Raw genomic sequence first — 12,785 nt, forward strand, 5'->3', positions numbered from 1 at the left:
GGTTAAATTAGCTTTGATTACCAGGATACCTTGTCCTCCGGACAGACAGTGACTCTGTAGTGGAAGGGTAGCATGTTTCAAACATAATTAGATTATTTCCTTCTGAAACAAACACAGGGATCACAGAGATATGACATATTAAGTCGGTAGGAAGCATCAGGTCATTGGGGATGAGCAGGACAGTGCTGGTAAAGACATGATCTTTAGAACACCGGACCATCCGGAGGACAGCACCAGTACGTCGCAATTATAGCTGACGCAATTATAGCTGCATATTTGCATTACATAATGTCTAAATTTGCACACGCACACAGAAAAAGACAGACAGATCCTAGAACATTTGTATCAAACTGCTGAATTCTGTACAAGTCCTTTTTCATTTCATAGATAAGCTGAATACTGACTGGCCTTATTGCCACAACAATATGGAATATTTACACACAAGCTATTTGCTCCTCCCTGGATGCTGCTGGAACATTCCCTACATGCACCCTACCTGTTCCCTCCATGTACCCTACCTGTTCCCTCCATGCACCCTAACTGTTCCCTTTATGTACCCTACCTGCTACCTTTAGGTACCCTACCTGTTCCCTCCATGCACCCTACCTGTTCCCTTTATGTATTCTACCGGTTTCCTTTATGCACCCTACCTGTTCCCTTAATGTACTCTACTTGTTCACTTGGTGTATTCTACCTGTTCCTTCATGTACCCTATCTGTTCCCTCCATGTACCCTACCTGTTCCCTTCATGTACCCTTCCTGCTACCTTCATGTATCCTACCTGTTCCCTCCATGTACCTTCTCTTTGTGTACTCTACCTTCTCCCTTTATGTACCCTACCTGTTCCTTTCATGTACCCTACCTGTTCAATTCGTGTACCCTACCTGTTCCTTTATGTACCCTATATGTTCCCTCCATGTACCCTACCTGTTCCCTTCATGTACCCTACCTGCTGCCTTCATGTATCCTACACGTTCCCTCCATGTACCCTACCTGTACCCTTTATGTATCCTACCTCAAATCAAATCAAATCAAATCAAAATTTGTTGTCACAAAGCAGCTTTACAAGTGTCCGAGTCCAAGCCCCCAGTGAGCAAGCCAAGGGCAACAGTGGCAAGGAAAAACTCCCTAAGGGCATGAGGAAGAAACCTTGAGAGGAACCAAGACTCAGGGGGGAACCCATCCTCCTCTGGCCGACGCCAGTCACCATGACAACAACAATTTAAAGAGCGAAACAGAAAAAAGGAAAAGGAAAAGATGTGAGGGATTAAGTCCATCTTGGTCTAAAATGTAAAAAATGTGCCATATGTTGTCAATTGTGATTTTTCACTGCAATTGAAATTTGTCCTCCACTTTTTACCCATCTGTGCAGTTAGAACACACACACACACACACACACACACACACACACACACACACACACACACACACACTAGTGATTACTAGGGGGCTGTGGATCACACGTGCCCAGAGCAGCGCCCGGGGAGCAGTTGGGGTTAGGTGCCTTGCTCAAGGGCACCTCAGTCATGGCCTCAGGTCTGGGAATCAAACCCATGACCCTCCTGTCACAAGACCAGTTCCCTACCACCAGGCCATGACTGCTCCCTTGTCTAGATTTATAAACATGAGTTCTTTATGTAATTCCTGTACAGACCCAAACGTCTTGATGGTTGGTAATATTATACATGAGTCCTTCATGTAATTCCTGTAAATAGTTTAGTCCTATCCATCATCCTTTATCCATCATCCAAACTGGTTAGTCAGGGTAGTGGGTTGATCCTCCCTCATATCTGGTTAGTCAGGGCAGTGGGTTGATCCTCCATCATATCTGGTTAGTCAGGGCAGTGGGTTGATCCTCCATCATATCTGGTTAGTCAGGGCAGTGGGTTGGTCCTCCATCATATCTGGTTAGTCAGGGCAGTGGGTTGATCCTCCATCATATCTGGTTAGTCAGGGCAGTGGGTTGATCCTCCATCATATCTGGTTAGGCAGGAGGTGGCCGGCCCAGGATGGATCTCTGGAAAGGCTCGTCTCTCCTCTTAGTGTTCCTCGAGTAGGTGGGCATGTGGAGAAGATAAAACAGGGAAAATAAGGACATATACAGGACAGATGAGATTATAAACATTTCTGGAGTGTGGCAGCAACTCCGGCATTACGTTAAATTATTATAGCCTAGCTAAAAAGGCAGAACCAGAAGGTAACATAGACTTGGGAGCATTCTGAGATATTGGCATCCATCCACCGCACTGTCAATAAACTTGAGTGACCACATGCAGTGACAGGATGACAGCACCAGTGCCCCAGTCTAACATAAAACCCTTCGCCTATGAACCCTTCGCCAGGGAGGTTACCCCTGAAATCCCCTGTAAGTTGTTGTGCGGGGGTGTCGGTGTGGCGACTACCGAAATGCGGGAGACTCCCGCAGCTTCAGGGAGACTTAAGATGTCTGTATTATCTATGTATTTATCAAATGAAAGGTCGGAGTCAAGTATGATGCCTAGATTTTTGGCTACTGTGCCAGGTGTAGTCTGTGAGATTAAGCATTAGATCTGGAATTTTCTGTCTTGCAGCCTTAGGGCCCAGAAGGAGAACTTCTGTTTTGTCCTCATTAAGTTGGAGGAAGTTTAGAGACATCCAACATTTAATATCTGTTACACAGGCCTCAATTTTTCCTAAACTGAGTTTGTCATCAGGTTTGGCTAATATGTAAAGTTGAATGTCATCTGCATAGCGGTGACAATTGACACCATGTTTGTTTATAACTGTGCCCAATGGTAGCATGTATAATGTAAATATTAGTGGTCCTAAAATGGAGCCCTGCGGGACCCCATATTTCACTTTTGTACATTTGGATGGAATATTATTGAGCTCCTCAAACTGATAGCGATTAGTTAAGTAAGATGGCTCCCACCATGTACCATACCTGTTCCTTTTATATACCCTACCTGTTCCCTTTATGTATCTTACCTGTTCTCTTTATGTACTCTACCTTCTCCCTTTATGTACCCTACCTGTTCCTTTCATGTACCCTATCTGTTCTCTTCATGTATCCTACATGATCCCTTTATGTACCCTACCTGTTCCCTCCATGTACCCTACCTGTTCCTTTCATGTACCCTATCTGTTCTCTTCATGTATCCTACCTGCTCCCTTTATGTATCCTGTTTCCTTCATGTACTCTAACTGTTCCTTCCACGTACCCTTAATGTTCCCTTCATTTACCCTACCTGTTCTCTTAATGTATCCTACCTGTTCCCTTAATGTACTCGACCTGTTCACTTCCTGTATCCTACCTATTCCTTAACATACTCTACCTGTTCACTTCGTGTACCCTACCTGTTCCTTTATGTACCCTATATGTTCCCTCCATGTACCTTACCTGCTCCCATCATGTACCCTACCTCTTTCCTTCATGTACCCTACCTGCTGCCTTTATGTACTTTACCCATTCTCTCCACATTCCCTATCTTTTCCCTTTATGTACCTTATACCTTCCCTTTATGTATCCTACCTGTTCCTTTTATATACCCTACCGTTTCCCTTTATGTATCTTACCTGTTCTCTTTATGTACTCTACCTTCTCTCTTTATGTATCCTACCTATTCCCTTCATATGCCCTACCTGCTCCCTTTCATGTACCTTTTAACCCAGTCAGTCTACTGAAGTGATTTCAGAAGCAATATTAGCTGACAAAGTGTGATCTCCATGTTTGATTTTGAACAACAAACTGATGATGATAGTGATGAACACACACCATTATTTAGAGAAGATCTTTAGTCTTTATTACCACAACACTAGTGTACAATGTCAATGATTCAGTGGAATACAGAAATCCTCTCCAGATTTGTCAAGCCATGCACTCTAAAATGGTGATGTATTGGCTCACAAAAGTTATTTGAACATCAGATGCTTCACTTTATAAAATCATCTCTTTATTTTTTGCTGCTGTTGTTACGGTGATTGATTTTTCTACACATCTTTGTGCCTCTTCATAGTTTCCGTCTCCGGAGTGGGACACAGTCACTCCTGAGGCCAAAGATCTGATTAATAAAATGCTCACCATCAACCCTGCGAAGCGTATTACTGCAGCTGAAGCCCTCAAGCACCCGTGGATCTCAGTGAGTCCACCTTAACAAACACACCTGTGGATCTCAGTGAGTCCACCTTAACAAATGCACCCGTGGATCTCAGTGAGTCCACCTTAACAAACACACCTGTGGATCTCAGTGAGTCCACCTTAACAAACGCACCTGTGGATCTCATTGAGTCCACCTTAACAAATGCACCTGTGGATTTCAGTGAGTCCACCTTAACAAACACACCTGTGGATCTCAGTGAGTCCACCTTAACAAACGCACCCGTGGATCTCAGTGAGTCCACCTTAACAAATGCACCTGTGGATCTCAGTGAGCCCACCTTAACAAACACACATTAACAAATGATTGGTTATTTTAGATGCCATTTATGATTAATTAATTTAAGAGTAATTCAATATTGAAAAAGAATGATTGACTTTCTAATCCAGTGCACCATAATGCAGCATATTGTGTAAACAAACACTGATCTGTAATTACATGTTCTGTAGTACAATATGTTGCTGTTTTAAATTAATAAGAGTTGTAGATTAGTACGTTCCTATTATTGTCCTGTTATTGTCCTGTTATTGTCGGCCCTTCTCTAATCCTGACTGTAGTCCTCCGTAACCTGAGCTCTCCCTTTCAGCATCGCTCCACTGTGGCCTCCTGCATGCACAGACAGGAGACCGTGGAGTGCTTGAAGAAGTTCAACGCTCGCAGGAAGCTGAAGGTACGCTCACGTAGTGAAGACAACCTCAGCATCACTCTGAGGATCGGAGTCACTGTACCTTCTGTGGAAGCTCTGCTTCCCCCTGCTGCCTCGATGAGTTATCGCTCTGTGTGGTTAAGTGGGAAACTTAATCTTAACGTCCTTGGCTTTGTATTTCAAGGTTTTGCTACAGAGATGAGTCTAGCCTAACCCTAACCCCTACAGAGATGAGTCTAGCCTAACCCTAACCCCTACAGAGATGAGTCTAGCCTAACCCTAAGCCTCCTGACTGCACCACAGGCCAAACTAGACAGAAGGCCGACCATTAAACTGCTGCATTTCCTTAGTATTGCTTTGAATTATTGTTTTGCAAAAGTAATAATCTCAAGTAAGACTAATAAAGACACACACACACACACACAGGTAGAGAAACAGGTTGTGGCAGGCAAACAGCTGTCAGCAGCCTCATGATTCTCACCACATGCTGCCAGATAGACATTAAAGGTGAATGGTGTCCAACACAAGTGCTGATTCAGCAACAAGGTGGAAATAATGATTTGCACATTTCCACATTTCCACTCACACGTTCCACTTGTTGGCACAGAGACAAAGTGGAACACAGGAAACACATCTCATTTCAAAGATGATCTTTGTTTTACAATGTTTTTGGGAAACAAAACTTTGAAAATGGTTTCAGCATGCAGCTATGGCAGAACCAGTGAACTGGCCGTGTTGTTTAGGTATGACCAGGTATGAAAAAATGTTCAGTTTGTGATGGCCAGAGATGTTCAAAAGTCCTAAAATACAATGCCAAGTCAAGTCAGGAATCTTTAGATTATAGTATGTCAAGTCTCAAGTCAGTACCAGGATAAGCTTAGGGACAGTGGCTAGTATAAACTAAACAAACCTATCCAGGTGTGTTTTAGGTGCTTATGAAGTTTGATGTGATGTTTCAGTGTTTTTCATTTGTTTCCCATATTTTTTACACGTTGTGTCCTTCGGTTTTGTCCAAGAATTTAAACTCCCTGTAGCCAAAACACCTACGTGCGGTACTCCAGCCGTAGCCATGGCAACCTCGTTTGTTTACATTTGACACTTCTGTCCGATTTCCTACTCACGATAAACGATGTTGTGATACATCTCGAGAAAAGGGGCTGCATCCCAAATCACTGAAATCAAAGTAAGGAATAATGGCAACAGAAACACACAAAGAAAGTGTTTTTTCTATAATGCGCACACAGTGCCTGGATAATGGACAAGTTAATGACTTGAGTTGAAGTTGACAAGTGCAACTTCAACTCAAGTCATTCACCTGAAAGAAAATCTCTGGTAATGGCCATCGGAAGCCAGATTTTAAGCTGTGTGTTTGTGGCCTATTTTGAAGTGTGAGCACAGTCGATATGTAGAAGGTGAAAACGACGATGTGAACACAATACATGATTTATGAATGCTCTACAGTTAGGGTAAGTTAATGTTCTAGGGTTAGGGTAGGTTAATGTTCTAGGGTTAGGGTAGGTTAATGTTCTAGGGTTAGGGTAGGTTAATGTTCTAGAGTTAGGGTAGGTTAATGTTCAAGGGTTAGGGTAGGTTAATGTTCTAGGGTTAGGGTAGGTTAATGTTCTAGGGTTAGGGTAGGTTAATGTTCTAGAGTTAGGGTAGGTTAATGTTCTAGGGTTAGGGTAGGTTAATGTTCTAGAGTTAGGGTAGGTTAATGTTCTAGAGTTAGGGTAGGTTAATGTTCTAGGGTTAGGGTAGGTTAATGTTCTAGGGTTAGGGTAGGTTAATGTTCTACAGTTAGGGTAGGTTAATGTTCTAGGGTTAGGGTAGGTTAATGTTCTACAGTTAGGGTAGGTTAATGTTCTAGAGTTAGGGTAGGTTAATGTTCTACAGTTAGGGTAGGTTAATGTTCTAGAGTTAGGGTAGGTTAATGTTCTAGAGTTAGGGTAGGTTAATGTTCTACAGTTAGGGTAGGTTAATGTTCTAGGGTTAGGGGAGGTTAATGTTCTAGAGTTAGGGTAGGTTAATGTTCTAGGGTTAGGGTAGGTTAATGTTCTACAGTTAGGGTAGGTTAATGTTCTAGGGTTAGGGTAGGTTAATGTTCTAGATTTAGGGTAGGTTAATGTTCTAGAGTTAGGGTAGGTTAATGTTCTAGAGTTAGGGTAGGTTAATGTTCTAGCACCACTGGATGCACAAATCAGTGTGTTGCCTTCTGCTCATTGGAGCTTAATGACCAGCAGTGGGCGATGAAGCACAAACTTCCAGTAATATCCAGATCAAACCTACCTGTGTCAACCCTGAACAGAGAATAGACCTGGTCAGACTGTAATGTTGAAGGTGTGTTGAGAGTGTTGTTTTTCTTGAGTGTGTTGAGAGTATTGGAGTTGTTTGGGGCTGTTGGGAGTATTTAGAGTGTTGGGGGTGTTTTGGGAGGGTAGGGGTGTAGAGGGTGTTTTGGGGGTGTTAGGAGTGTTGTGGGGGTGTTGGGAATGTTTGGGGGTGTTTGGAGTTTTGTGGATGGTGATGAGGAAGTTTGGGGATGTTGAGGAAGTTTGGGGATGTTTAAAGTGTTTGGGGATGGCTGGGTGTTTTGGGGGTGATGGGAGTGTTGTGGAGGGTGTTGGGAGAGTTTGGGAGGTGTTTAGAGCATTGGGGTGTTGGGAGTGTTGGGGGTTTTGGGTCCTGAAGTCCCTGTAGGCTGATACTGACAGGGAGTGTTATGCTCAGACAAGAGTCAGCAGTAATAAAGATCAATTATATAATCAATGTATTGCATTTCCAAATGCTAACAATATTAAGATCAGTGACAGTTCATTTACAGATGATATTTATTTGGAGATCAGGAATATTCTCTGAGAATTTACAAAAGAGACGAAGTTTATGATCAGTGTTTGCTGGTATTGATCCATTATCAAATCATCTTCTGTATTGCACACTCCTCTGTCTTTTTTTGCATTAGACAAGTTTGAAGTTTTAACATTTTACAGTGTAACTGCATTTGAATCTGTGTGACTGCAGTGTTGTGTCTCTGTTTCCAGGGAGCCATTTTGACCACCATGCTTGCCACCAGGAATTTCTCAGGTATGTACAATTGATCCCATTTATTTTAACCAATGACTAAAGTCAGCTGAATGAGTGAAGGATGTGTAGTGAGTGGCGCCCCCTGCTGGTATGGATGTTTATTGTGTTTGGGGGCGTGTTTCTCTGTAGCTTTGAAACTATGCTGTCCTGAGCACAGAACGCCATTATGGTTCATTCATTCTGAATAGATCCTAACACTCTACCTAACAAAACCTCCATCTGCTTCACTGTGTACAAAACTCAGCCGCTACAGCTCTCACAGTCTAAATAATCTGCCCACAGCACCCCAGTTCTGTTCTGATTACAGCTCTCACAGTCTAAATAATCTGCCCACAGCACCCCAGTTCTGTTCTGATTACAGCTCTCACAGTCTAAATAATCTGTTATCTTCACCCTAGTTCTGTTTCAGTTACACTGGCTTCCTGTCTCACTACGATTTCATCAACTTCTGCTGCTCACATATGTCTTTATATGTGGGCCTAGCAGGTCCCAGTCTAGCTGAACTTCCACAGCTGTGTGGCCCCCACACAGAGAGTCTCACACGTCTTCTCTTTGTTCTGGAGGGGTGGATCTATTAATATCATGACCCCCAAACTCTGGAACACATTACCCTATTCTCAACATCACTCTGTCTACATGTTTAGAGCTCATTATTTTTACCGTTATCATTATTATCTATTCTCTAAACATACAGATTGGGATTGAGTCATAGTTCTCTGGTCCTTTGAGCTGTTTAACAGAAACATTAACTATATCTATTAATTACTATCTTTTATGAACTATTCCAAAATGGTTAACCCAGAACAGAGAACACAACCCAGAACAGAGAACAGAACCCAGAACAGAGAACAGAACCCAGTAGTGGATGACTACTGATGGTTCAGTGGAACAATAAAATCCGTGAGAATCAGCACAAGAAACCTGTGAGATGTTGTCATGGAGTGAATTCATTCCTTTATTTCTGCCTGACCGGTCTCCCTCACTAACCATCATGACCCTTCAGGACTTATTTTCAAACCAAATACATTTTTGTATTTTGCATGTTAATATTTCTTTTATGTTTACTCTCATAAACATGGAGAAGTTTAAGTAGTTAGTCAGTTGAAAAAATATATCCTTTATTTCATACATCATTCACCAATTTATGCAAATGGGACCAGTATGAACACAGCAGTGATATTACAGAACCAGTTTGAAAACAAAACCAGTTTGAAAGCAGTGATATTATGGTTTGTCTCAAATTATGATAAATGTTTTTCTTGAAGCAGCCCCACACAATAGAGCTGCAAAATATTCAAACTGTCTCAAAAGCCATGTTGTCAGTGTAACCATGACGATGTATCCTGGGGGTGTTTCTGGTGGTGAACATAAGCACAAGGTGCACCTTCACCGTGAGATGTATATCAGTACGAACATCACGGCCACATCATGTGTGGGAGTCTGCAAGACATCAGACCAAACTCACATTTATCGCTGTACTGTTTGTTCTGTAATGACAACACACACACACACACACACACACACACACACACACACACACACACACACACACACACACACACACACACACACACACACACATAGCCCCTGCGGCTGATTTGCACAGGTTCTAACACACACATTATGCACTACAACATATAACCTGTAGATTTGAAGATCACATCTGCAATATACAATCTAGATACACTCAAAATGAGCCCAGCTGTCACTCCGGCACGTGTAGAGGTGGTAGAGTTCACGTGTGTCCCGCACTAACAGGAGCTATAAGTGTAGAGGTGGTAGAGTTCACGTGTCTGTCCCGCACTAACAGGAGCTATAAGAGTAGAGGTGGTTGAGTTCACGTGTCTGTCCCGCACTAACAGGAGCTATAAGTGTAGAGGTGGTAGAGTTCACGTGTCTGTCCCACACTAACAGGAGCTATAAGTGTAGAGGTGGTAGAGTTCACGTGTCTGTCCCGCACTAACAGGAGCTATAAGTGTAGAGGTGGTAGAGTTCACGTGCCTGTCCCGCACTAACAGGAGCTATAAGTGTAGAGGTGGTAGAGTTCACGTGTCTGTCCCACACTAACAGGAGCTATAAGTGTAGAGGTGGTAGAGTTCACGTGTCTGTCCCGCACTAACAGGAGCTATAAGTGTAGAGGTGGTAGAGTTCACGTGTGTCCCGCACTAACAGGAGCTATAAGTGTAGAGGTGGTAGAGTTCACGTGTCTGTCCCGCACTAACAGGAGCTATAAGTGTAGAGGTTGTAGAGTTCACGTGTCTGTCCCACACTAACAGGAGCTATAAGTGTAGAGGTGGTAGAGTTCACGTGTCTGTCCCGCACTAACAGGAGCTATAAGTGTAGAGGTGGTAGAGTTCACGTGCCTGTCCCGCACTAACAGGAGCTATAAGTGTAGAGGTGGTAGAGTTCACGTGCCTGTCCCGCACTAACAGGAGCTATAAGTGTAGAGGTGGTAGAGTTCACGTGTGTCCCGCACTAACAGGAGCTATAAGTGTAGAGGTGGTAGAGTTCACGTGTGTCCCGCACTAACAGAAGCTATAAGTGTAGAGGTGGTAGAGTTCACGTGTGTCCCGCACTAACAGAAGCTATAAGTGTAGAGGTGGTAGAGTTCACGTGCCTGTCCCGCACTAACAGAAGCTATAAGTGTAGAGGTGGTAGAGATCACGTGTCTGTCCCGCACTAACAGGAGCTATAAGTGTAGAGGTGGTAGAGTTCACGTGTCTGTCCCACACTAACAGGAGCTATAAGTGTAGAGGTGGTAGAGTTCACGTGTCTGTCCCGCACTAACAGGAGCTATAAGTGTAGAGGTGGTAGAGTTCACGTGCCTGTCCCGCACTAACAGGAGCTATAAGTGTAGAGGTGGTAGAGTTCACGTGTCTGTCCCACACTAACAGGAGCTATAAGTGTAGAGGTGGTAGAGTTCACGTGTCTGTCCCGCACTAACAGGAGCTATAAGTGTAGAGGTGGTAGAGTTCACGTGTGTCCCGCACTAACAGGAGCTATAAGTGTAGAGGTGGTAGAGTTCACATGTCTGTCCCGCACTAACAGGAGCTATAAGTGTAGAGGTGGTAGAGTTCACGTGTCTGTCCCACACTAACAGGAGCTATAAGTGTAGAGGTGGTAGAGTTCACGTGTCTGTCCCGCACTAACAGGAGCTATAAGTGTAGAGGTGGTAGAGTTCACGTGCCTGTCCCGCACTAACAGGAGCTATAAGTGTAGAGGTGGTAGAGTTCACGTGCCTGTCCCGCACTAACAGGAGCTATAAGTGTAGAGGTGGTAGAGTTCACGTGTGTCCCGCACTAACAGGAGCTATAAGTGTAGAGGTGGTAGAGTTCACGTGTGTCCCGCACTAACAGAAGCTATAAGTGTAGAGGTGGTAGAGTTCACGTGTGTCCCGCACTAACAGAAGCTATAAGTGTAGAGGTGGTAGAGTTCACGTGTGTCCCGCACTAACAGAAGCTATAAGTGTAGAGGTGGTAGAGTTCACGTGCCTGTCCCGCACTAACAGAAGCTATAAGTGTAGAGGTGGTAGAGATCACGTGTCTGTCCCGCACTAACAGGAGCTATAAGTGTAGAGGTGGTAGAGTTCACGTGTCTGTCCCGTACTAACAGGAGCTATAAGTGTAGAGGTGGTACAGTTCACGTGTGTCCCGCACTAACAGGAGCTATAAGAGTAGAGGTGGTAGAGATCACGTGTCTGTCCTGCACTAACAGGAGCTATAAGTGTAGAGGTGGTAGAGTTCACGTGCCTGTCCCACACTAACAGGAGCTATAAGTGTAGAGGTGGTAGAGTTCACGTGTCTGTCCCGCACTAACAGAAGCTATAAGTGTAGCGGTGGTAGAGTTCACGTGCCTGTCCCACACTAACAGAAGCTATAAGTGTAGAGGTGGTAGAGTTCACGTGTCTGTCCCGCACTAACAGAAGCTATAAGTGTAGAGGTGGTAGAGTTCACGTGCCTGTCCCGCACTAACAGGAGCTATAAGTGTAGAGGTGGTAGAGTTCACGTGTCTGTCCCGCACTAACAGAAGCTATAAGTGTAGCGGTGGTAGAGTTCACGTGCCTGTCCCACACTAACAGAAGCTATAAGTGTAGAGGTGGTAGATTTCACGTGTCTGTCCCGCACTAACAGAAGCTATAAGTGTAGCGGTGGTAGAGTTCACGTGCCTGTCCCACACTAACAGAAGCTATAAGAGTAGAGGTGGTAGATTTCACGTGTCTGTCCCGCACTAACAGGAGCTATAAGTGTAGAGGTGGTAGAGTTCACGTGTCTGTCCCGCACTAACAGGAGCTATAAGGTCACATGGCCAGTCATGACACATCAGAGACTGAGGGGATGAAAGGGGCTGGGCCAGGCCCTCTGTGAAAGGATGCTGCTGTTCCACTGCCCCTCCCTCTCAGCTGAGGCGGAGTTCTGCTGTTCCACTGCCCCTCCCTCCCAGCTGAGGCGGAGTTCTGCTGTTCCCCTGCCCCTCCCTCCCAGCTGAGGAGGAGTTCTGCTGTTCCACTGCCCCTCCCTCCCAGCTGAGGAGGAGTTCTGCTGTTCCACTGCCCCTCCCTCTCAGCTGAGGAGGAGTTCTGCTGTTCCACTGCCTCTCCACTGTCTTCTCAACATTCCAACTCTCATCACTCATTTCTGATGATGATCTGTAAGCTTTGACTGGCTCAAGAGAGAGAGAGAGAGAGATAGAGAGAATGAGAGAGAGAGAGAGAGAGAGAGAGAGAGGAAATCAGAGGAAAAGAGACAGACAGAATGATTTATTGTGCATTTACACATTAATGCCCATAAGGGTTAGAGTTAAATAACCTTATTAATACTATTAATATTATCAATACTATATAAAAATTAATATTCATATGCATTAGGATGAATAACCCGATATATAATATTCATATATTATAGCTCTTCCCTAAGTTGTGAATT

At 44.1% G+C, this 12,785-nt stretch overlaps 1 protein-coding gene across 5 annotated transcripts in view; it reads left to right on the plus strand.

Moving 5' to 3' along the window:
- The window catches only part of camk2a (calcium/calmodulin-dependent protein kinase II alpha), an 84,874-nt gene that overhangs the window by 56,335 nt on the left and 15,754 nt on the right, over positions 1-12,785 (plus strand). For all 5 annotated transcript variants that reach the window (XM_076986862.1, XM_076986863.1, XM_076986864.1 and 2 more), the window contains 3 exons: positions 3,996-4,118; positions 4,723-4,806; positions 7,821-7,863. In XM_076986862.1, the coding sequence (XP_076842977.1) occupies positions 3,996-4,118; positions 4,723-4,806; positions 7,821-7,863 (250 nt within the window). The remainder of the gene's footprint in view (positions 1-3,995; positions 4,119-4,722; positions 4,807-7,820; positions 7,864-12,785) is intronic.

Source organism: Brachyhypopomus gauderio, unplaced genomic scaffold (assembly GCF_052324685.1).
Source record: "Brachyhypopomus gauderio isolate BG-103 unplaced genomic scaffold, BGAUD_0.2 sc50, whole genome shotgun sequence".
Classification (NCBI taxonomy): domain Eukaryota; kingdom Metazoa; phylum Chordata; class Actinopteri; order Gymnotiformes; family Hypopomidae; genus Brachyhypopomus; species Brachyhypopomus gauderio.